Below are 27,170 nucleotides of genomic sequence, written 5' to 3' on the forward strand. Positions count from 1 at the left end.
CACTGTAGTAGCCATGACCCAAAAAAACCCCCAAAAAACCTAAATTATGACTAAAGGTCAAACCTATTAAAAAAAACACACACACATACCCAAGCTCCAACTCATTCTTGAATGATATGAATAACACTGTATTACAAAGTCCCTTTGCCAGTCTTCAGAGTATAGGAATAATTTTATCTAATTTAGATGTAAAAACTGGGAATATGCAAGACTTGAAAGAGTAGCTCTTACCTTTTTATTCTGTATACAATAAAATGGCAGTTTAATAATCCTGGTATTCCCTACAGTAATCATCACTGTAATAACTGAAGCACCAAAAACTCCTAATCAAACATTTCCTGTTTTGTAGACTACGGGAATACACAAGCATTTCATACCATTCCCACATTTATTCATCTTGTATCTAAATCTTTAAAAAGCTGAATATTTAAAATGCACTAAAGGAAATTACTTTTCCCTTTTCTTTTTAGGTGAGTGTTCCACAAGTGGGGTAAATTCAGCTTCCTCACTGTGTTTCCTTTTCTTTTTTTTCTTTTTACGGTCACTCTGGTAACCATTGGAGTCACTGCCTTGGAAAACAGGGTCCTGGCCCTGATCTTCCCAGTGCCTCTGCTGCTGCTTTGGCTCAGCCCTCCAGAGGCCGTCCACATCACCACCCTGCAGGGCTGTCTCTTCCCTCACTGTGGCATCTGCACGGGCTGCTGGCTCTCTGTTGTCACTTTCCACTTCATATGATTCTGGGTCTCTCTGCTTTTTCTTTTTCTTCTTCTTGAGAGGTTTTTCAATAATTTCTTCAGTGCCAGTTTCTGTTACTCCTTCAGAAACTGCAGAGCACTTGGTTTGTAAACTAAGTTGAAAAAAAGAATAAAATGAGATCAAGAATATACCAAGTGTTTTTTTTCTAAATAAAGACAGCAGTACAAGATATAGAAGTATGGCATAAATTTCCAATATTCTATCTTGTTATCCCTTAGCCCATTAAAATGTAGCTTCTAAATTTTGGTTTGGTTTAGAAAAATTAGGTCACAATAAACATCACCATACCCAGGCTTATTAGCTACACAACTGACGAGTGATAAAATACATACTTTCATTATCTGTGAAATTAATGGAGTTTCTGTCTCTCTCAATCCTCGTTTCATTTTTTTCCCTCAACCATGCTTGAAACAATATGACTTTCAAAGTTAAGAGTTAACACTAAAATAAAAACACGGATCAGTGAAGTAGGCCTCTCTCTGGAACTGCAGAGTCCTATACAGTAACATTAGTTATGTATGACTAATTTCAATGAGATAACTTTACTACTACACAAATAAAACACACATTTCTATCATCACAGAAAGTTCTATTGGACAACTGTTCTAAAACTTTAACCCATAGTCTTAATATTTTTTTTATTTCGCCTTGATTATTAACATCAGCAATACTCCCAAAGACTTTTTTCCTTCACTCCATTAAACTTGGCTCCCATCGAACCAAGTGCAAGATGACAGTTCTTAAAGGAATTTTAATACAAAAAAGATTCAGAAATTATCTACCTGGCATAATGACAAAAATCAAGAGGCTAATAGTTATGCAATATGATCAAGCTTTTGTTAAAAAACTAGAAAACAGTAACACTGAGTAAAATAGGGAACAGTTAGCTAAATGTGTAGAGCTTTAGAATATTCAATACTTTGTCACAGCACTTAAGATTCCTATTTACATTGACTTTATGGTTTGAAGCATGAATATTCTAATTTTATTTTAAAAGAGGGTCTTATAATCTCTAAATCATCAGAATTAAATAGAAATAATTATCAAAATTCAAAATAATGTGATTAGGAACTGACCTAGTGGTATTTAATTTTCCCCGAATGCAGAATACTCCAGCAGCATCTGAGTCCAAACGAAATACTTCAAATTCTAGTTCATCACCCACATTTATCTCCAGGTTCTGCCACTGCTCTACAGGCATCTGTTCAGGTTTAGGGATGGAGGCATTGAAACACCCATGTACTAAACAGCCAATGTGGCTGGAAGACACTTTATTAACTGTACCCTGGGAAGAAAGGAAAGGGAAAAGAAAAAAAAAGTAACATCAAGAAATCCAAAGACTTTAAAAGGTAAGTAAAACTTTATAAGCTTCAAACTGATCTTCAAAGAAAAAACATCAAAATATGGTGTAATTTGATACGGGAAAAAGTTTTTCAATTAAAATTTACGTGTTGTACTAAACCATCATTTTAGAACACTGTAGACTTTTTAGAAAGCTCAAACTTTACTAAATAATTGCATATCAATTGCCTAACTCGATAAAAAAACACAAAAACTCCTTAGCTCCCACCACAGGATTCCCTGGGGAATAGATTATAACCATATTAATAGATTATAACCATATTGCAACCAAGCAGAAAATACCCTTTGATATGACATAAATGTGAAAAGACCTCAAGGCAGGAAGCATATGCTTTCTATAAGTACGATCCACATTGTATTTCTATCAACAGTCTGAATTTCAAAGCTTAAAGAGCATTCTTTAACTTTAGCATGATGTAAGCAATGTATCAGAAGACAGCTTACCCTTCATATGTAGAACTTGAGCATGGCTATTTTGACTGAATCACAATAACATTTTTAGAAGCTTTAAAATTAAAGTACGTGCTATATGATTTTAAGCTTAAAATTAAAGTTTAAGAAAAAGCCTTCGTTTTTTTCTTCCCTTAAGAATCAATATATATAACATAAATGAACATATGAAATTTTTTTTTTAAATCATGTATTTTAAATTTGGAGATTAACATGTATAGAGCCTTGTTTAATGCTCGCAACTCCGTATACATAGAAAATTCTTTGGGTGTCATTACCAGGAGTCTGGACAAACCACAGTGCATCTATACAATGGAGTACTATTCAGCAGTAAAAAAAAAAAAAAAAAAAAAATTACCAAGCCATGACAAGACATGGAAGAACTTTAAATGCATACTGCTAAGTCAGAGGTGGCAAGCTAAAAAGGCTGCGTACAATGTGATTCCAACTATGAAATTCTGGAGAAGGTAAACTATGGAGACAGTAAAAAAGATCAATAGTTGCCAGGTTTCAAGAGGAGGGATGGAGGGAGAAGGGTAAGTAAGTAAAATACAATTTTCAGAGCACTGCCCAATTATTCTATAGAATACAGTAATGGGGGATACATGTCATTGTGTTGTACATTCCATGGGTTTTAGAATGTACAAGAAAGAAAATTCTACACTTTAAGAAAAAATAATGTATCAATATCAGCTTAACTGTAGCAAATGTTATCACACCAATGCAAGATGTCAATAATAGTAACTGTGCGCTGGGGTGGGGAAAGGAATTATTTTCAACTCAATTTTTCTGTAAATCTAAAACTGCTATAAAACAATAAAGCCTATCAGTTTAAGATAATAGGAAAAGGAAATTCTTTTGAATATAGAGTTCTGGAACAACTGAATATAACCATATGAATAAGAAAATGGGTCTCAAGGGCCTATTTCACACTACACACAAAAATTAAGATCAGTCATAGATCTAAATGGAAAAGCTGAAACTGAAAAATTCTACAAGGCTTACAGAAACTATCTTTACAATCTAGGAGTAGGCAAGTTTCTTATACAGGATCCAGAAAGCAGTAACCATAAAAATATGACAGATTGGACCTCATCAATATTAAAAACTTCTGTTTATGAAATGATACCATTACAAGTTAAGAGACAAGTCACAGACTGGGGAAAAATAGTCACAATACGTTTATCTGAAAAAGATTTGTAGGAAGACTATAAACAGAACTACTCTACCTCAATAATACAAAAACCTATTAAAAATGGGAAAAGCACCTGAAAAGGCCCCTTACTGAAACACATGAAAAAGAGCATAAAGGAGAAATGCAAATTAATGAGAAACTAGTATCTGCCCATAAGTAAAATTAAAAGACTGACAAAACCAAATGCTGGCAAGGATGCAGAGCAACTAGTAGTGCTAAATGGGAAATAAGCCTGTTTTTCATTAAGTTAAACACCTACCCGGTGACTTAGCAATACTGCTTCTAGTTTTTCCTAGGAGAAATGAAAATGTACATTCGCAGCTTTATTCATAATAGCTCCATAAAGGAAACAACCCAAATGTCAATCAGTAAAGATGGACAATTAAATTACAATACATTCATACAACTGAATACCACGAGCAACAAAGAGAAATAAACTACCACACCAAGCAGCATGGATGAAATGCAAAAACATGTTGAGCAAAAGAGGTCAGATCTTCGAACACCGTATAATGAAAAAGTCCATTAACATGAAATTATAGAACAAGCAAAACTAATTTTATAGTATATGCAATGAGAACAGTGGTTGTACCTGGAACAGAGAGGACTGACCTGGAAAGGGCGGAAGGCTCGTTCCAAAACACAATGGTATATATGCTCTCATCAGAGTTGACTGAACTGCACACTATGATTATGTATTTTGTTGTAGGTAAACTATACCTCATTAAAAAAAACTGAAACGAACTGTCCAAATTTATCTGAAGACTGGACCTTGTTGTAGGAAATAAGAGTAAAAGGACGGAGTTTTTTTTCATTTCATACTTTCTGTATAGTATGGTATTTCTATGTGTACATCTACAGTAACTTACACAAAGTTGGTAAGTGCCGGAATTTAAGTACAAATCTACTGTCAACTTTATCAGAGAAGAAAAGCTATACTATAGCCATACTATTGGCATGGAGGCTGGTTGTAGGATTCCAGTTGGGCAGGCCCAAGATACTTGTTTAATTGATTCTGAAAAACTTCTTTAAATTAGAAATGCCTTTTGGATAAAATTGGACCTGTATTTTATTAGCAATAAAGGGTTAATAGTTTTTAGAGAAAAAATAAACGTGTATATATTCATATGTATGTGCAGCAAGGCATATACACAGAACTACTGGTAGAAGAGAAAGGCAAGTGCAGAGCATAATGGGATTATAGTTCAATCAACTTCACACCAATCTGTATTTCCAGATTCTCTCGAAAAGCTAAAAGACCTATCCCACAAGGCCTTTATTCCCATGGCACATTACAGGTGCCTTGACCTCATCCTTCATTCACTTTCATTACCTGCCTGATCCCACAACCCTTCGAATTTTCAACTCCTCTGATTACTACACGATTTGAATCCTTTATAAAAGAAACTATTGGTGTGTAATTGAGAAATAATAAACAAATAATTTTTTTTTAACAGCTTAAGATCATTCTGGTGCTATCCAAAGAATAAATTCTGAGACACATTCTTTCCACATACATGTGAGTTTTAGGAGAATGGAGTTTAAAAACTTACCAATGTTGAACTGAGGGTAAATTTTTTTCTTTAAATTTTTAGGAACCAATAATAGTGATCCATTTGCTTCCCAAGTCTCTTAAAATTTTCCAAATTATATTACTATACAACTATATAAAGAAAGTTTAAATATATATATGCATATATATATATATATACGTAAAAATACATACCATAAGCTTTTGCCCCGGTTCAGGACAGAAAATAACAAAATCTGCTTCAATGTTAAGATGAATGTGTCCTTGATCATCATAAATATCTCCCAGTTCACCCACTACTTTGATGTTATCATATGCAATGGGGACACCTAAAAGGCTATTAAAAAAGAAAAAAATATTTTTATCTTCTTTTAAACTAGGCCATTATCATACTGATTAAATATACTGAGTCCAAAAATTATACACCTCTTAAATATAACCACACATGCCAAAATACAAGAGCATATGATTAATCCCTAACTACTTGAGTAATTCAATTTCACCAAAGGGTTCCAATATATTGACTAAGTTAAAAATGATTATTCCAAATAGGTATCGAGAAACAAAATGTCCAATTATGCATGAGCAATAGGTTGACCTATTAGCTATGCATTTGAATCCTAGTCATGCTAGAATGAGACAAAAAAAAGACTTGCAAGAAAAATGTCTCTATTTCTGAGTATAACTGAAGGCGATTTTGGTATTATCTGCTATTACTGAATTTCTATACTAGATGGTCCCTAGTAAGAGAAGTATTAGAGTCACAGGTGAAGCCCCTAAATATTAAAGCCAATAACTTAAGGGAGAAAAATCCTCAAACTACAACTGTTAGTAATAAATAGAAATGTTAATAAATAAAATATGTAGTTTTATTTATCAAGAACTGAATTTGCTACTTTAGTTTACGTAGTATGACAAGTTTAGGGGACAGCTACTATTTCAAAATGTCATTTCCAAATACTTAAATTTTTACTAAGAAGGCACACCTGGTGGCTTCACTACCACACCCACTACTTCGACGTGTTCAAGAAAACTTCCCAGACTCCCCAAGGCAAGGTTGAAATCACTCCTCCTGCACTCCTAGAAGACACTGTGGCACAGCATCATCACTGAATTTAATCTCATTTTATTGACTATGTATTGTATCTTTGCATTCCATACACAAATCTAAGGTCCTTGAGAGCAAAGAACATTTTTGTTGAACTCTATTAAATTTCTAAAACTATTCACACAGTCTAAGAGAAAGAATTTATCCCTAATAGCTGTTGCTTAAATAAAACAGCCGGGAATCACTGGAAAGGAACTTTAATAACTATCAAATCAAAAAAGACCATAAACTCAGAGACTTAACTCAGAGACTTCCTCCAGAAAGCATTTTTTTCAACTGTTAATTTCTGCATGTTTTCCCAAGCAGGAACTACATCACTAGGACAATCTTAGAGGCACAGAAAACCCAGAAGTCTACATGACCTCTGAATGAGGGAACAAATGGGTTCGTAAATAGGTGGACATAGAATTTAGTTCTAAATATATATAAATATCTAAATATGTGTACATATTTACTTATATATACACGCATGCGCGTGCGCACACACACACACACACACACACACACAATCAGCATAAAGTCACGTTTGTATCATTTCAATATACATTAAAATTTCCAGGAATGTAGTAGCAAATTCAAGCGTGGATTATTAAGTAGGGAACTCTACTGAGAACTACTCATTACTTCAGAAAAGCATTTCACCAGTGGAGACACTGTATGTGTGCTCAGTCGTCAACTCAAAACCCCTGCGTCAATCCACCCTTGTAACAGACACATTGACGATTCTAGGTATCAGTGCAGAACTCAAACTACTTTAGTCTTTCCATGTAGTCATGCTTGAGCATTATCACACGGAAACATATTTTATGGTATTATGTTGGAGCACTTACAAGTTTTTTTTTTTTTTTTGCAATTGTGAAGGTACATTATATACCTTTAAGTTTCAATTCACAGTAAAGATGTATTTTCATGATAGTAAAGGTAGTAATGCAAACTATTTCCTTTAAGAGAGAGGTATTGGATTCTGTAGCGTTCAAAATTGGTAACTAGGGAATGGGACCACAGAACCTAAACCCAAAAGGATTTGCGTAAATCCGTGAAACCCTTGAGAAACCATTCATTGGACATCTAAATTTTTTTCCAAATAAAATACTGAAAATATTGATTACAAAACATGTTTATCTACTTCTGTCTCATTATGGAAAAAGTAAGGATAAATTTGGATCTCTTCATAAACATGTTTTATCCTTACTGAAAGATTGTACCATAGAGGGGGACTGACCTTAGGAGGGAGAGACTCTGTGAGGGCAGAGAGGGGAGAGGAGAAGACCTGCCCCAGGCTCCCCAGGTTGGGGGGCTGCACTGACAAGACAAATCCCCATAAACATTTGGTTTTGAAAAACCTAAGGGGCCTGGCTTCTCCCATTTTTTTTTTGTTTTTGGTTTGTTGTTGTTTTTTAAACAACCAACAGGACTTAACACCTAGAGCTTTAAAAAGCAGCAGCCTCAATACATTAAGAGGCAGGAGGGGGACAGAAAACAGAGTCCCTGCCCTTAAAGAGACAGAACAAACAGCCCCACTGAGATACAGCACAGAAGCAGTAGTTTGAAAAATGCCTGGGGTATACAGGAAAGAGACTTATTTAATAATCTCAGAGCATGGGCTGAAGAGGCAGGGAACTTTGGGAGATTTCTCTAAGAACAAAAGAGCTGGTGGGCACCATTTCCCTCCCCAACACCTGCCCCCAGCCTAAATACAGGACCCAGCACAGCACAACAACCTACACCTAGCTTGCTAAAAGCATGCCCCAGCCACATATTTATGTGGATCCACCCCCTCCAGCCCTCTGCAGTTTTCCCAGGATGTTTTAGCTCCTCTCCCACAGCAGATCAATGTAGTAGACCTTGCTGGCACTGCATGCAGCACACCCAGCTCCCCTGTTCTCCTGCAGATCTTGGCTGAAGCCCATTCAAAGCAGTGCTGCAAGCCCCAACAGGGGCCAGCACCACTCCAAAGTGACACTTGCCTCCGGGAGAGGGAAAATAATAGTACACACCAGTCAAGCTGCAGCCCCAGCAGTGGATTGGGGACAGACATTGGTCTAACAGCAGACCCAACCCACCAGCAAAAGCTTCTCAGGTGACCACACAGGGAAAGCACCCTTGAGTTTGGTGCTACCACAGCTCTGGCAAAAGACTGCTCTGGCTCAATTCAAGCCCAAGGTGGCCCCAGACTAGCCCACTAACAACACATGGACCAAACCCTGCCCACACAGGCAAAGAGAGCCACTGCAGACGACTGGAATGAAGGAAAACATGTCTCAGCCACAAAAGCAGGGCACACACAACACACATAACAGACACCCCAGAACTGCCAGGTTCTGGCGAACAGGAAACATTGCACTACAGGGCATTACAAGACCTCTTGTATTTAAGGGCATTACTTTCAAGAGCAAATGACTTTCCTAACACATACACCCAGAAATAGACAAAATGAGAAGGAATATGTCCCAAATGAAAGAACAGTACAAATTCACAAGAAGAGAGCTAAACAAAATGGGATAATATACTTGATAGAGAAAATAATGATCATAAGGATGATCACTGGATTTGAGAGAAGAGTGAAAGACATCAGTGAGACCCTCAACAAAGAAACAGTAAACATAAAAAAGAAACAATTAGATATGAAGAACTCAATAAGTGAAATTAAAAATATCCTAGAGGGAATAAATCATAGCTGGAGGATGCAGAAGAATGGATCATCGACCTTGAGAACAGCATAATGGAAAGCAATCAAGATGAACAGGAGAGAGAAACAAATAATAAAAAATGAAAATGGATTAAAGGAACTGAGGACACTATCAAGTATAATAACATTTGCATTATGAGGATCCCAGAAGGAAAACAGACAAAAGGGATCAGAAAATTTATTTGAAGAAATAATAGCTGAAAACTTACTGAGTCTGGGAAGGAAACAGACATCTAGATCCAGGAGGCACAGAGAGCCCCAGACAAAAGCAACCCAAACTGTCCATACCAAGACACACGGTAATTAAAACGGCAAAAAATAATGATAAAAAGAGGATTTTAAAAGCATCAAGAGAAAAGAAAACAGTTACATATAGGAAACTCCATAAGGCTATCAGTGGAGTTTTCCGCAGAAACACTGCAGGTCAGAAGAAAGCGGCTTGATACATTCAAGGAAAAAGAAAAAAAGAACAGCCATGAGGATACTCTATTCAAAATAGGAGAGATAAAGGATTTCTCAAACAAAAGTTAGAGGAACACATCACTAGTAAACATAGTAACAAACATAAGAAATAATCAATAGTAATACAATAATAGTAGAGAACTTTAATACCCCACCCCCATCAATAGATAGATTATCCAAACAGAAAATCAACAGTGACTCTGAATGACACACTGGAACAGATGGATCTAACAGATAAATACAGAACATACCATCCTAAAACAGGAAATACACATTCTTTTCAAATGCACACAAAATATTCTCCAAAATAGGTACGTTAGCTCACAAAACAAGTCTCAACAAATTCAAAAAAATTGAAGTCATACTATGCATCTTTTCCAACCTTAATGCTATCAAAGTAGAAATCAACCAGAAAAAAAAAAACTAAAAGAACACAACTACATGGAGATTAAGTAACATGCTACTGAACTGTGAATGTGTCAGCCATAAGAATCAAAGAGGAAATAAAAAATTACACAAAGACAAATAAAAATGAAAACACAATGGTCAAAAATGTTTTGGAGTTGCGGTAAAAGCTGTTCTAAGAGGGAACATTATAGCACTACAGGCCTACCTCGAGAAACAAGAAAAATCTCAAACTAACCTTACACCCAAAGGAGCTAGAAAGAGAGCAAACAAAACCCAAAACCAATAGCAGGAAGGAAATAATAAAGATTAGAGCAGAAATAAAATAAAAACTAAAAAATAGAACAGATCAATGAAACCAGGACCAGGGTCACTGAAAAGATTAACAAAATTGATAAACCTTTAGCCATAATCTTCAAAGGAGAGAGAAAATTCAAACAAAATCAGAATTGAAAGAGGAGAAATACCAACATCAGAGAAATATAAAGCATTTTAAGACATTAAAAAATTAAAAATATATAAAATAAAAAATATAATAAAAATTATATACCAACAAATTGGACAATCTAGAAGAACTGGATAACTGCGTAGAAACTTAAAACCACCCAAAACTGAATAAAGAAGAAACAGAAAATTTGAACAGACTGATTACCAGCAATGAAATTGAATGAATAACCTAAAAACTCCCAACAAACAACAGTCCAGGACCAAATAACTGCACAGGTAAATTCTACCACACATTTCAATACTTAATACTTACTATTCTCAAACTATTCTAAAAAATAGAAAAGAAAGCTTCCAAATTCATTCGGAGGCCAGCATTATATTGATACCAAAAAAGACACCACAAAAAAGAACCACAGGCCAGTATTTCTGATGAACATAGATGCAAAATTCCTCAACAAAATGTTAGCTAACTGAATGCATCAATATGTTAAAGAAATTATTCACCATGATCAAGTGTGATTTATTCCTGTGAAGCAAGAGAGATTCAATATTTGCAAATCAATCAATGTGATATACTGCATCAAAAAGGGAAAGAATAAAAACTATCATTTCAGGGCACCTGGATGGCTCACTTGGTTAGGCATATCTGCCTTTGGCTCAGGTCATGATCTCAGGGTCCGGGGATCGAGCCCTGAAGCAGGCTCCCTGCACCGTGCAGAGTAGCTTCTTCCTCTTCTTGTGCCCCTCCCCCCTGCTCATGTGCCTGGTTTCTCTCAATGGATAAATAAAATCTTAAAACAAAACGAAAAAACCCTGTTATTTCAAATGACGTAGAAAAGGCATTTAACAAAGTGCTACAGCCATTTAGGACAAAAAGCCTCAACAAACTAGGTTAGAGGGAACATACCTCAACATAATAAAGGCCATATATGAAAAACCCACAGCTAATATCATACTCAATAGTGAAAAACTGAAAGCTTGTCCCCAAAGAACAGAAAGAAGACAAAAATGTCCACTCTCACCACTTTTATTCACTGAGTACTGGAAGTGCCAACCAGAGCAATTACACAATGAAAAGGAAAAAAAGGCAACCAAATTGGTAAGGAAGAAACAAAAATTTCACTCACTGTATGTGACATGATACTATACACAGAAAACCTGAAAGACTCAGGGAGACCGGGTAGCTCAGTTGGTTAAGCGTCTGCCTTTGGTTCAGGTCATGATCCCAGAGACCTGGGAACAAGCCCCAGGACAGGCTCCCTGTTCAGCAGGGAGTCTGCTTCTTCCCCTCCTGCCTCTGTCCCCCCCACCTCGACTCATACTCTTGCTCGCACACGCTCTCTCAAATAAAATCTTTAAAAAAAAAAAAAGCCTGAAAGACTCCACCAAAAAACTACTAAAACTGATAAAAGAATTCAGTAAAGTCACAGAATACAAAATGAACATACAGAAATCTGTTGCATTTTTATACGCTAATAATGTAGCAGAAACAAATTAAGAAAACAATCCCACTTACAATTGCACCAAAAATAATAAAATGCTTAAGAATAAACTTAACCAGGAAGCTGGGCAAGATGGCAGAGGAGTAGGAGACCTGGATTTCATCTAGTCCCAGGAATTCAGCTGGATAGGGATCAAACCATTCTGAACACCTAAGAACTCAACAGGAGATCGAAGAAAATAGCAGCAACTCTGAACAGAAAAGCAACCACTTCCTGGAAGGTAGGACGTGCGGAGAAGTGAATCCGAGGCGATATTCGGGAGGATAGATGGTGGGGGAGCGGGACTCCAACCGCCTCTTCTGGCAAGTGATGGAGCAGCGGAGCACAAAATTGGAACTTTTAGAAGTCTGCTCCGCTGAGGGACGTCGCTCCAGTGGCTAAATGGGGGGTGGAACCCTCGTGAGACAGTGTGGTCTCAGGACCCCCAGTGTCACAGAAAGACCAGGGTGCCTGAGTGCGGCAGAGCTCCCAGGTATCAGAGCGGGGAAGCCAGCTGCAGAGACAGAGCCAAGACTCGGGCTCTCAGCTCGGGGTTGCCATAAGCCGTGATATGTGGCACAGTTGGGCCACTGCTCTTCCAGCAGGGACCCAACAAGCGGCAGATCCAGGGAGACTCCCCTTCCTCCCCTGGTAGGAGCGGCGCAGGAGCGTGCTGCAGGGATCTGCTAGAAACACTTGGGTCACAGGCCAGGTGAGCACGGAGTGCGGCCAGGGACCGGAGAGACTGGAGTGATTGACTGCTTTTCTCTGGGGGCTCATGAGAAGTGGGGCCCCGAGTTCTCGGCTCCTCCGGGGAGGAGACTGGGAGGCCGCCATTTTCACTCTCGTCCTCCAAAGCTGTACAGAAAGCTTGCAGGGAACAAAAGCTCCCGAGAGCAAACCCGAGCAGATTACTTAGCCGGGACCTGGAAAGGGCGGGGCAATTCCGCCTCCGGCAAAGACATTTAGGAACCACGGCAACAGGCCCCTCCCCCAGAAGATCAGCACGAACAGCCAGCCAAGACCAAGTTATGGATCAATGAGAACCGCGCAACTCCAGAGCTAGGGGAATACTGCACATAAAATCCATGGCTTTTTTACCACGATTCTTTAGTCTTTCCAAGTCATCTTTTTTTTAACTGTCTTTTTTTTTTTAATTTTCTTTTTCCCCTTTTCAACCAACAACCTATCAATCTTTTTTTTAAAAAAACATTTTTATTTTTCATTTTTAGAATCATACTGTATCCCTTCATATTAGTTACCCTTATTTTTGGCACATATATATAAGTTGTTCTCTCTTTAAATTTTTGAGATAGTTTCTTCTAACAGATCAAAATATACTCTAAATCTCTACTGTATGGCTTTGTTCTAGTCTCCTGCCTGATCACATTTTCTCCTTTTTTTAATCCTATTTTTTTTCAAACAGCTTCTATCTTAATTCCTTTTATAAAATTTTTTATAATTTTCATCTTTACAATCATATTCCATCCCTTCATCGTATTAACCCTTATTTTTGTACATATAGAAGTTTTTCTTTCTTTAAAATTTTGGGAGGCCCTTTCTTCTAACAGACCAAAATACACCCAAAATCTAGTGTGTGGCACTGATCTATGCACCAGCCTGATCATATTTGATCATACTGTTTTTTTTGTTTTGTTCTGTTTTTGTTTGATCTTTTCTTTTTCTTTTTTCTTTCTGTCCCTTTCTTTTCCTCTGGTTTAAGGTCTTTTCTGATTTGTTTAGAATATATTTTCTGGGGACGTTGTTAACCTATTACCATTTTGTTCTTTCATTCATCTTTTCTCCTCTGGACAAAATGACAAGATGGAAAAAAATCACCTCAACAAAAAGAACAAGGGGCAGTACCAACTGCCAGGGACCTACTCAATACAGACATTAGTACGGTATCGGAATTAGAGTTAAGAATGATGATTTTAAAGATACTAGCTGGGCTTGAAAAAAGCATGGAAGTTACTAGAGAAACCCTTTCTGGAGAAATAAAAGAACTAAAATCTAACCAAGTCGAAATCAAAAAGGCTATTAATGAGGTGCAATAAAAAATGGGGGCACTAACTGCTAGGATAAATGAGGCAGAAGAGAGAATCAGCGATATAGAAGACAAAATGATGGAAAATAAAGAAGCTGAGAAAAAGAGAGATAAACAACTACTGGATCACGAGGGCAGAATTCGAGAGAAAAGTGATACCATAAGACGAAACAACATTAGAATAATTGGGATCCCAGAAGAAGAAGAAAGAGAGAGGGGCAGAAGGTATATTGGAGCAAATAATAGCAGAGCACGTCCCTAATGTGGGGAAGGAAACAGGCATCAAAATCCAGGAGGCACAGAGAACCCCTCTCAAAATCAATAAAAATAGGTCAACACCCCAACATCTAATAGTAAAACTTACGAGTCTCAGGGACAAAGAGAAAATCCTGAAAGGAGCTCGGGAGAAGAGATATGTAACCAACAATGGTAGAAACATTAGATTGGCAATAGACCTATCCACAGAGACCTGGCAAGCCAGAAAGGACTGGCATGACATATTTAGACCACTAAATGAGAAAAACATGCAGCCAAGAATACTATATCCAGCTAGGCTGTCATTGAAAATAGAAGGAGAGATAAAAGGCTTCCAGGAAAAACAAAAACTAAAGGAATTTGCAAACACGAAACCAGCCCTACAAGAAATATTGAAAGGGGTCCTCTAAACAAAGAGAGAATCTAAAAGCAACATAGACCAGAAAGGTACACAGACAATACAGAGTAACAGTCACCTTACAGGCAATACAATGGCACTAAATTCATATCTTTCAATAGTTACCCTGAATGTAAAAGGGCTAAATGCCCCAATCAAAAGACACAGGCTATCAGATTGGATTAAAAAACAAGACCCATCGATAGACACCCCCAGATTGAAAGTGAGGGGGTGGAAAACCATTTACCATGCTAATGGACACCAAAAGAAAGCTGGGGTGGCAATCCTTATATCAGACAAATTAGATTTTAAAACAAAGACTGTAATAAGAGATGAGGAAGGACACTATATCCTGCTTAAAGAATCTATCCAACAAGAAGATCTAACAGTTGTAAATATCTATGCCCATAATATGGGAGCAGCCAATTATATAAGCCAATTAATAACAAAAGCAAAGAAACACATTGACAACAATACAATAACAGTGGGGGACTTTAACACCCCCTCACTGAAATGGACAGATCATTTAAGCAAAAGATCAACAACGAAATAAAGACTTTAAATGACACACTGGACCAAATGGACTTCACAGATACATTCAGAATATTCCATCCCAAAGCAACAGAATACACATTCTTCTCTAGGGCCCATGGAACATTCTCCAGAATAGATCACATCCTAGGTCACAAATCAGGTCTCAACCGGTACCAAAAGACTGGGATCATACCCTGCATATTTTCAGACCATAATGCTTTGAAACTACAACTCAATCACAAAAGGAAAGTTGGAAAGAACTCAAATACATGGAGGCTAAAGAGCATCCTACTAAAGAATGAATGGGTCAACCAGGAAATTAAAGAAGAATTTAAAAAATTCATGGAAACCAATGAAAACAAAAACACAACTGTTCAAAATCTTTGGGATACAGCAAAGGCAGTCCTAAGAGGAAAGTATACAGCAATACAAGCCTTTCTCAAGAAACAAGAAAGGTCTCAAATACACAACCTAACCCTACACCTAAAGAAGCTGGAGAAAGAACAGCAAATAAAGCCTAAACCCAGCAGGAGAAGAGAAATAATAAAGATAAGAGCAGAAATCAATGAAATAGAAACCAAAAGAACAGTAGAACAGATCAACGAAACTAGGAGCTGGTTCTTTGAAAGAATTAACAAGATTGATTACCCCCTGGCCAGACTTTATCAAAAAGAAAGAGAAATGACCCAAATCAACAAAATCATGAATGAAAGAGAGATCACAACCAACACCAAAGAAATACAATTATAAGAACATATTATGAGCAACTATATGCCAGCAAATTAGATAATCCGGAAGAAATGGATGCATTCCTAGAGATGTATCAACTACTAAAAGTGAACCAGGAAGAAATAGAAAACCTGGACAGACCTATAACCACTGAGGAAATTGAAGCAGTCATCAAAAATCTCCCAACAAAAAGCCCAGGGCCAGATGGCTTCCCAGGGGAATTCTACAAAACATTTAAAGAAGAATTAATACCTATTCTTCTGAAACTGTTCCAAAAAATAGAAATGGAAGGAAAACTTCCAAACTCGTTTTATAAGGCCACCATTACCTTGATCCCCAAACCAAACACGCCATCTAAAAAGGAGAATTACAGACCAATATCCTTGATGAACATGGATGCAAAATTTCTCACCAAAATACTAACCAACAGGATCCAACAGTACATTAAAAAGGATTATTCACCACAACCAAGTGGGATTTATCCCTGGGCTGCAAGGTTGGTTCAACATCTGCAAATCAATCAACGTGATACAATACATTAATAAAAAGAAAGAACAAGAATCATATGATCCTCTCAATAGATGCAGAAAAAGCATCTGACAAAGTACAGCATCCTTTCTTGATCAAAACTCTCCAGAGTATAGGGATAGAGGGTCCATACCTCAATATCATAAAAGCCATCTATGAAAAACCCACAGCGAATATCATTCTCAATGGGGAAAAACTGAGAGCTGTCCCCCCCAAAGTCAGGAATGCGGCCGGTATGTCCACTATCACCTCTGCTATTCAACATAGTATTAGAAGTCCTAGCCACAGCAATCAGACAACAAAAAGAAATCAAAGGCATCCATATCAGCAAAGAAGTCAAACTTTCACTCTTTGCAGATATGATACTTTATGTGGAAAACCCAAAAAACTCCACCCCAAAACTGCTAGAACTCATACAGGAATTCGGTAAAGTGGCAGGATATAAAATCAATGCACAGAAATCAGTGGCATTCCTATACACCAACAAGACAGAAGAGAGACAAATCAAGGAGTCGATCCCATTTACAATTGCACCCAAAACCATAAGATACCTAGGAAAAAATCTAACCAAAGAGGCAAAGGATCTGTACTCAGAAAACTATAAAATACTCATGAAAGAAATTGAGGAAGACACAAACAAATGGAAAAACGTTCCAAGCTCATGGACTGGAAGAACAAAGATTGTTAAAATGTCTATGCTACCTAGAGCAATCTACACATTCGATACAATCCCCATCAAAATACCATCAACGTTTTCAAAGAAATGGAATAATCCTAAAATTCAAATGGAACCAGAAAAGACCTCGAATAGCCAGAGGAATGTTGAAAAAGAAAAGCAAAGCTGGCGGCATCACAATTCCGGACTTCAAGCTCTACTGCAAAGCTGTCATCATCAAGACAGTATGATACTGGCACAAAAACAGACACATACATCAATGGAACAGAATAGAGAACCCAGAAATGGTCCCTCAACTCTAAGGTCAACTAATCTTTGACAAAGCAGGAAGGAATGGCCAATGGAAAAAAGACAGTCTCTTCAACAAATGTTGGGAAAATTGGACAGCCACATGCAGAAGAATGAAACTGGACCATTTCCTTACACCACACACAAAAATAGACTCCAAATGGTTGAAAGACCTAAACGTGAGACAGGAGTCCATCAAAATCCTAAAGGAGAACACAGGCAGCAACCTCTTCGACCTCAGCCGCAGCAACTTCTTCCTAGAAACATCGCCAAAGGCAAGGGAAGCAAGGGCAAAAATGAACTATTGGGACTTCATCAAGATAAAAAGCTTTTGCACAGCAAAAGAAACAGTCCACAAAACCAAAAGACAACCGACAGAATGAGAGAAGATATTTGCAAATGACGTATCAGATAAAGGGCTAGTCTCCAAAATCTATAAAGAACTTCTTAAACTTAACACCCAAAGAACAAATGATCCAACCAAGAAATGGGCAGAAGACATTTTTCCAAAGAAGACATCCAAATGGCCAACAGACACATGAAAAAATGCTCAACATCGCTTGTCATCAGGGAAATCCAAATCAAAACCTCACTGAGATATCACCTCACACCAGTCAGAATGGCTAAAATTAACAAGTCAGGAAACGACAGATGTTGGCGGCGATGCGGAGAAAGGGGAACCTTGCTCCACTGTTGGTGGGAATGCACGCTGGTGCAGCCACTCTGGAAAACAGTATGGCGATTCCTCCAAAAGTTGAAAATAGAGCTACCATATGATCCAGCAATTGCACTACTGGGTATTTACCCCAAAGATACAAATGTAGGGATCCGAAGGGGTACATGCACCCCGATGTTTATAGCAGCAATGTCCACAGTAGAAAACTGTGGAAAGAGCCAAGATGTCCATCGACAGATGAATGGATAAAGAAGATGTGGTGCGTATACACACACACACACACACACACACACACACACACACACACACACACACTGGAATATTATGCAGCCATGAAAAGAAATGAGATCTTGCCATTTGCAACGATGTGGATGGAACTGGAGGGTGTTATGCTGAGCGAAATAAGTCAATCAGAGAAAGACATGTATCATATGACCTCACTGATATGAGGAATTCTTAATCTCAGGAAACAAACTGAGGGTTGCTGGAGTGGGGGTGGGTGGGAGGGATGGGGTGGCTGGATGATAGACACTGGGGAGGGTATGTGCTATGGTGAGCGCTGTGAATTGTGCAAGACTGTTGAATCACAGATCTGTACCTCTGAATTAATACAACATATGTTAAAAAAAAAAAAGAAGAAGATAGCAGGAGGGGAAGAATGAAGGGGAGGAAATCGGAGGGGGAGACAAACCATGAGAGACAATGGACTCTGAAAAAGAAACTGAGGGTTCTAGAGGGGAGGGGGTGGGGGGATGGGTTAGCCTGGTGATGGGTATTAAAGAGGGCACGTTCTGCATGGAGCACTGGGTGTTATACGTAAACAATGAATCATGGAACACTACATCAAAAGCTAATGACGTAATGTATGGTGATTAACAACAATAAAAAAATTTTAAAAAAATAAACTTAACCAAGGAGGTGAAATGCTTGTACTCTGAAGACTATAAAACACTAATGAAAAACTGAAGACAGGGCGCCTGGGTGGCACAGTTGGTTAAGCATCCCAGTCTTGGTTTTGGTTCAGGTTGTGATGTCTGGATCATGAGATCGAGCCCTGCATTGGACTCCACACTCAGCACAGTCTGCTTAAGTTTCTCTCCCCCTCTCCTTCTCGCCCCCACTGTGTCTCTCTAAAATTTTAAAGAAACTGAAGACAACGCAAATAAATGGAAAGATAGTCCAAGCTCATGAATTGGAAGAACCAATATTATTCTCCAAAGCAATCTATAAACTTAATGCAATCCCAATCAAAATCCCAACAATTTTTCACAGAACTAGGACAAATAATCCTAAAATTTCTAAGGAAGCATAAAAGACCCTGAATAGCCAAAACAATCCTGAAGAACAACAAAACTGCAAGTATCACAATCCCAGATTTCAAGTTATACTACAAAGTTATAATAAAAACAGTATGGTAGTGCCACAAAAATAGACACATTAAGATCAACGGAACATAACAGCCCATGAAACAAACCCACGATTATATGCTCAATTAATCCTCAACAAAGGAGGCAAGACTATCCAATGGGAAAAAGACAGTCTCTTCTACAAATCGTGTTGGGAAAACTGGACAACTACATGTGAAAACAATGAAACTGGACCACTTTCTTACCATATACAAAAATAAACTCAAAATGGATTGAAGACCTAAATGTGAGACTTGAAACCATAAAAATCCTAGAAGAAAGCAAAGGCAGTCATTTCTCTGGCATCAACTCTAGCAACATTTTTCTAGATATGTCTCCAGAGGGAAGTGAAACAAAAGCAAAATAAACTACTAGGACTAAATCAAAATCAAAAGCTTCTGCATAGCAAAGGAAACAATTGCCAAAAGTAAAAGACAACCTAATGAATGGGAGAAGATATTTGCAAATGACATATCTGATAAAGAATTCATATCCAAAAAATATATAAAGAACTTATGTAAGTCAACACCAAAAAAACCCCCAAATAATCCAATTAAAAAGTGGGGGGAAAAGCATGAACACTTTTCCAAAGAAGACATACCGATGACCAATATACACATGAAAAAATGCTCATCATCACTCATCATCAAACTGCAAATCAAAACCAAAATGGAGTATTCACCTCATACCTGTCACAATGGTCAAAATCAAAAATACGAGAAACAAGTGTTGGCAAACGTGGAGAAAAAGGAACCCTTGTGCACTTTTGTTGGAAATCAAACAGGTGCAGCCACTGTGAAAACCAGTATGGAGGGTTCCCCCAAGAATTAAAAATAGAATTACCAAATGATGTAGTAATTCCACTATCTGGTGTTTATCCAAAGAATATAACACTAATTCAAAAAGATATATGCATCCTTTGTTTATTACAGCATTATTTACAATAGCCAAATTATGCAAGTAGCCTGAGTGTTCACCAACAGATAATCTGATAAAGAAGCGATGGCTATATATAATGGTATATTACTCAGCCATAAAAAAAGAATGAAGGGCGCCTGGGTGGCTCAGTTGGTTAAGTGACTGCCTTCGGCTCAGGTCATGATCCTGGAGTCCCAGGATCGAGTCCCACATCGGGCTCCCTGCTCGGCGGGGAGTCTGCTTCTCCCTCTGACCTTCTTCCCTCTCATGCTCTCTATCTCTCATTCTCTCTCTCTAATAAATAAATAAAATCTTAAAAAAAAAAAAAAGAATGAAATCTTGCTATTTGCAACAACATGGAGAGATGGAGAGGGTATAATGCTAAGTGAAAAGAGTCACTCAGAAAAGGACAAATACCACATGATTTTAGTCAGATGTGGAATTTAGGAAACAACACAAATGAACAAAGAAAAAAGAGACAAGCCAAGAAACAGACTCTTAACGAAAGTGAACAAACTGATGGTTACCAGAGGGGAGGTGGGTGAGGGGATGGGTGACACAGATGAAGGGGATTAAGAGTGCACTTACCATCATGAGCACTAAGGTATAGAATTGTCAAATCATTATATTGTACACCTGAAACTAATACTGCTTACTACTTAGTTTTCATGAGAAAGTAAAGAGTCTAAGCATTAAGAATTCTAACAAATGTCAGGCACCTGGGTGGCTCAGGGGGTTAAGTGTCTGCCATTGGTTAAATATCTGCCTTCAGCTCAAGTCATGATCCCAGGGTCCTGGGATCGAGTCCTGCATCGGGCTCCTTGTTTAGCAGGGAGCCTGCTTCTCCCTCTGCCTGTGCCGCTCCCCCCTGCCTGTGCTCTCTATCAAATAAGTAAATAAAATTTTTAAAAACAAATAAAAAGAATTCTAACAAATGTCATTAAGACTACTGGAGGGGCACCTGGGTGGCTCAGTCAGTTAAGCGTCCAGCTCTTGGTTTCAGCTCAGGTCACGATCTCAGGGTCATGGGATCAAGCCCCACATTGGGCTCTGCACTCAGCATGGAGTCAGCTTGGGCTTATCTCTTTCCCTCTCCCTCTCTTCCCTGCACGCGCCTGCTATCTCTTAAAATAAAATAAATAAATTCTTTAAGAAGACTACTGAAAAAAAAAACTGGAAATAATGAGGGAATCAACTGTGCATGTAAGGAAAATAAGATACGTGTTTTTGGTAAGAAAGTATGAGGAATGGGAATACATTTTTGTTGAGAGGGAAAAAAGTAATGTCCTAAAATGAGACTCATTTAAAGAGGGAAAACAGGAGAAAATCTTAATGTAAAAAATAAATAAAAATTTTTAAAAAACTGTAAGAAGTCTGTTAAAAAGAAATATTTGCAAAAGAATGTGTCGTTAGGATGAAGATTGGAATTAATAGTTTTAAAAGTACACTGGTTTAAGACTGGAGTTTGGTCTTTCACTCTGTTGAAATGACAGGGTTTCCCTAGAATATTGGTCTACTCTTGATAGAAAAACGTAAAAGGTTTTTCCTTTATCTGTCCAGAAAAAACAAAGTTTGCTATCAGGTCTTTAATTACTTAATAAATCTAAATCTTCTCAATATTAAAAAAGATAAGTTTTGCTAACAACTGTGTAACCTTCTGTATTTGCCTTTAGAATCTCTTACTGCCATCTACGTTAGGTTTTAAATTTTGTAATTATCTGTGGTCCTTTTCAGGCATGTGTTTTTTTTCAGATTTTACTTATTTATTTGAGAGAGAGTGCACGCAGGAGAGCACAAGCAGGAAGAGGAGCAGAGGGAGAGAGGGAGAAACAGACTCCCCACTGAGCAGGGAGCCTGAAGTGGGGCTTGATCCCAGCACCCTAGGATCATAACCTGCACTGAAGGCAGACGCTTAACTGAGCCACGCAGGCGCCCCTAAGCATGTGCTTTAAAACCTTCTGATATTTTTAACAAATTTCCCAAAATTCAAATTCTAAAAGAAGTCTTTTTAACTAATAAGGCTTATTTATTTGGTATGTAAATTACATGGGAAGCATTGTCGGATAAGTGATGATTAATCTTTTTAGGTTATATTGCATGGGTGAATGCTATGAAATTCCTAAAGTTTTAATATATCCTGGTATAACATCATTACTTGTAATTCTGATTACTGAAGTACTATCACAGAAATATTTCCTTGTCAACTACACTATAATGAAATTTCGTAAGATCTTTAACCAAGGCCATTTTGAGTCTTTTGTTATTTGCAGTTACTATTCTGATGCTCTTACAAATGTGTTTCATCTTCAAGGAGAACCACAGAGACAACTTTGACAAACACAGGTTTCTGATACCCTAAAGATCATAAAACTAAGCCAACTAAGATTTACTGGGAATAATGGGAAAACTGTATTCAAACTGAAAAAAAAATTAGTAACATGAGACTGAATGAATCAAGGAAGATGATTATAGTTTTTATGACCCTTGTTTGAAACATCACTGGTTCTCTAATGTTTGCTCTTCAGGATTTAAGGAAATATTTATCTTTTTCTCCCTACCTGATTTCTCCAGAATTCAGAAACTCTGTGAGTATTCTTACCTTCATGGAAATTATAGTTATTTGCATAAGTTCACTAAGAATCCTTAAGAATTATAGTTATTTGCATAAGTTCACTAAGAATAAGTTCACTAAATAGTTATTTGCATAAGTTCACTAAGAATCCTTTCGAAAAATTGATTCTATTACCAAGGCTTTGACTGGAATGTCCTATTTGAGAAAGACATGAATAGACTCAGATGACCACACAGTTTTAAGGAACTAAGGTTGATTTTATGAAGCCAATGAAGCCCCCTGGAATAACTGGCATAGTTGGTACTTTGCTTACAGAGTTCCCAGGAGCCTTACCAGGTAAACAAGGAAGGTCACCTACTGACAGGCTCAGGAACATCAGGATATTTGGGGGACCCCAAGAAACGAGGAAATAATCAGATCCTTAAAGGTACTGAAAAGTGAGTCTGTTGGCAAGTACTTGGCTTGCCTCTTAGCCTTGAATGGCTAATTCCTTATGAAAAGTTCCAGCAAAGCAGATCTGAAAGAACATATGCAGCCAGTCACTATTCTTGTACTTACGTAAATATTTAGGCCAAATTTGTTAAAAATGGACTTGTTTTACAAACAAATTAGTCTTAATTTGGCTACTGCTGATGGAAATGAGGGTGATTTTTGGAGAGAAAAAATTAGGTTTCAATAATGTATCTTTATGGGGGTTAGATTCTACTTCTGATTAATTGTCCTCAAATGTTTATTGATTACCTTTAACATCGGGCTGGATCCTGAATTATTCTGGTTTCCTCGAGTATCTGGATTTCCACCTACTTACACACTTACACGCCTGACTTTGAAAGCTCACCTGCAGGACCACCTCCTAAAATGAGACAACTGTTCAACTGAACTGACCTGATCTACCTCGTTATGAAATGTGGAATAAGATGCTAAGACTATACATTAGAGTTCCAAAAAAATGCCTCTATGAAGGATGGGGGCTCAACTTAATATTAAGGGTTATCTGCAATTGGACAGAAGGGAATTTCATTCCTCAAAATCCTCATCAATCCCACCTTTTCAGCAGGAAGTAGCTGGAGTCATTCCTGTCACTCAAGAATGAGGAATGATGAAAAGCCACGGTGGTATGGGGACCAAACCACTATTGTTTTGTTGCCAAATGAGTATCTGCCATGTCTATTGACTCTCAAACATTTGTCTTATTGCCCCAGCCTCACACTGCTGCTGTCCCTCCTTCTTGCCTCAGAAAGCGTCTCCCTGTTGGGGGCCACCACTTATGCTGAAATTCACAATTGCTTTGATGTACATGCCCTACACACTGAACGGGCCATAAAGATGTTGGGGGTAAAGCGCATGAATGCTGACAATACCAACCCCATGTTTGGCCCTCCATCTTGTTCATGTCCAAGTGATGACCTCCCTCAGGGCTACAGGTTCCAGGTCCCCTGGAGGTTAATGTGTCCTGACCAGAATATGGGAAGGCTCATTCTGATCTTCCCTGAAGTTTAGATAACTAGTAGGGGTAACATACTTTCCTCCCCCCTCTTCCTGAGCACATGTGGCGCCACCAAGTCTGTTAAGTGTTAGACCTCTGACCTCACCACAATGCCCTCTGCACATCCCTTCACTCTCTATAAATGTGAACCAAGGTCCAGACACTGTGGAGAATAGCTGTGAGGCTGCCTGGATCATCACCTGCCCAATCCCCTGTCAGTAAATTACCCAGAATAAAACTCTGTGTGAACTGTATGGAGTCACCTGCTTCATTTTCCAGTCTCAAAGTGCCTTCTCAGTTTGGGGGATACTTTATTGTCCCTCTTCCACCTCCCAACACTCCCTTTTTCCCATTTCTTAAAGTGAAGCAAGTCCTCCTGATTGTACAGGATGGCCCCAAAGTCTGTAAACCTACCTATACAGGATAAATGGTTGAATGACACTACAAATCTTGATATGTTCAATGAGTGGTCCCTAATTAGAAATGCATAGTTCGATGTGTGCTGCTTTATTTACACTGAATAAGTCAGAGTCTTTACCACACTGGGGTATTGGGGTGCTCCAGTGTGGTAATGGGGGTAGGAGAACGGGAGGGTGTAGAGTGGGCAATCCTCATCTGTTCATAGTGCAACCTGCTCCACATGGACACACTGTCCCACTCAGTTACAGAAATTATCATTCAGTCAGTTCCTTCTATCTCTGGTGTAATGGTCTGACTGGAGAGGCTCCCCCTACCCTGTCAAGTGGAGGCACTGATTGGTTCCAGAAAGTGGTAAAATACATCACACACTACCTCTTCCCAGACTTTATGACCATTTTTATATCCTTAAATCTCTCAAATCCATACTCTCTATTTTCTCTTGCACAATTGTAACAATCCCTTAATTGGTCTCCATGTCTCCAGTGTCACTCTCCTTAAGCCACCAGCTAATGCTACCAAGCGTGGCTTCTTAAACTGTATATCCGACTGTCCCAGAGATCTGATATGTACTACTCTCTCCAGAGCGCACCAAATTTCAGAGTTGGAGGGCACCGAGAGGATGAAGTGCTTAGCCTGCTTAAGCAAACAGAAAAAGGAAAACAAAAACAAACCTAGCAGACAGGAAGGAAAGAGAAAAATGTCCATCCTGAGTTGTCCCCCGCCCACCCCCCGGCTGTCTTTGCCCTCCTCTCCAACTGCAGGCAATGTCTTTCCCCTAACATGAACCTTACTCCAGTTACATAGTACTTACAATTCTCTGACCAAAGCAGTCTATTTTATATATGCTATTTGTGTATGCCACTTTTTTGCCTTGAATACGACCATCTCAAAGAACCCTTTTCCTATTAAGTTGTTCTCAGAGGTCCTAATAACACATTCACTACTCTTCCTCTTAAGGATTTAGATTTAGATTTCTGTCAAATTTTAACACTTCACTGGATTTATCTGGCTTACATTTCTATCTTTATTAGAGCTTACAGGTTCTTGGAACAGGGATCTTGTTTTTTCTTTGTTGTTGTTTTTTTAATCCGAAGTCCCTAGTTACAGAATAGGCACACAAGTGTGCTGGCGCTCGGAGTAAGCTGTACATTCTAGACTTGCTTGATTCTTAACCTGTTCAGGATCCCTTGAGTAAGTGAACATTTTGGATAGTTTGCCCAAGAAAACGGACTGCAAATTTCCCAAAGGGGAGGGGAGGTCATGAAATTCCTGAAGAGCAATAAGGAATCCCTAAGGATTCCACTCATCCTAGTTTTAGCACCCTTGCTTTTGAGGCAAAGTAGTCTACTGCAGTATTAAAGTACACATGCTCCCTCCCTCTGACCCTCCACTTTTGTAATTCCAAGTTTTTTCTGAATATATTAATTTAAATGGACCACAAAGTTTTTCACCCTCAAACCCGACAATAGGCCAGTTAGACTAATTAAACTGTTCTTAAAACAAAATTGTACTTACCTCATCTATGATCAGGTCCAAGACAAAAGAACCCAGCGAAAGTACCAGAGACAAAATAAACAACAGAAACTGTCTTTCATGGTTTACAAATAAACGACTGTACTAATGCTTTATGTGCAATTTTCTATAGAATGACAGAGAATCTACTTAAGTACTGCATTCGAAACTTCCAGTGTTCACACACAGAACTGGGCCTACCGGGTCTCTAGACCCCTTCTTACCCCTACACGCCAGTTCTAGAACAAGCTTCTTCACCCGCTCCACCGACACAATTCACATCACCTTTACGTTTCCCTTCTTGCCTATAAAATGGACCTGTACAGTTCCCGAATAGGGAGATACGGGCCTCTGGGGCCGGATGAAGTGTCCAGAACGCCTCGAGCCTAAGCTCCAGGTGGCCGGCGCGTTCTTTCCCATTCACCCCTTTTCTGTTACGCCATCAGCACGTTCTCCCGCCGCCCTCTCCTGTGCCTAAAAGAAGGCAGGCTACGTTATGGCGTTGTCCGCTCGGCGGGGGAAAAGACTAAGAGACTGGTACCTCTCGGAATAGCGTAGGAGCTCCGCATCTAGCTGTTCCCGGATACCGGTGCGTTTCCGGTTAAGGTAGCGCGGCGACAGGGCGATGTGTCTTCGGTGCGGACCTGCCACCAGGCAAGAGTAGCTGCTATTCACCAGCGCACAAGCGGCAGCGTAAGTCGGCAGCTCTAGGCAAGGCAAGACGCCGGCCTGCCCCACCACCGGGCCCTCAGAGGCCGCCTTCGGCGGCGGAGCCTCTGAACAACCCGCAGCCATGCGGCTTGTCAGGTTTCCCGCGGCGCGCACAGCTGACGCAGGCAT

The 27,170-nt window shown here is 38.7% G+C and overlaps 1 protein-coding gene across 1 annotated transcript; it reads right to left on the reverse strand.

Moving 5' to 3' along the window:
* Positions 1–221: 221 nt before the first annotated feature.
* Positions 222–27,170, reverse strand: POLR1F (RNA polymerase I subunit F). Its single transcript, XM_028117173.2, has 4 exons — positions 26,872–27,170; positions 5,490–5,631; positions 1,833–2,041; positions 222–847 (listed from the first exon to the last, which is right to left on the reverse strand). The coding sequence occupies exons 1-4, from the start codon at positions 27,168–27,170 to the stop codon at positions 448–450; spliced, it is 1,050 nt and encodes a 349-aa protein (XP_027972974.2). The 3' UTR covers positions 222–447.

The sequence above is a fragment of the Eumetopias jubatus genome, unplaced genomic scaffold, assembly GCF_037043125.1.
Source record: "Eumetopias jubatus isolate StellerSeaLion01/CBP00866 unplaced genomic scaffold, mEumJub1_p1.0 scaffold_14, whole genome shotgun sequence".
In the NCBI taxonomy this organism is placed as follows: Eukaryota; Metazoa; Chordata; class Mammalia; order Carnivora; family Otariidae; genus Eumetopias; species Eumetopias jubatus.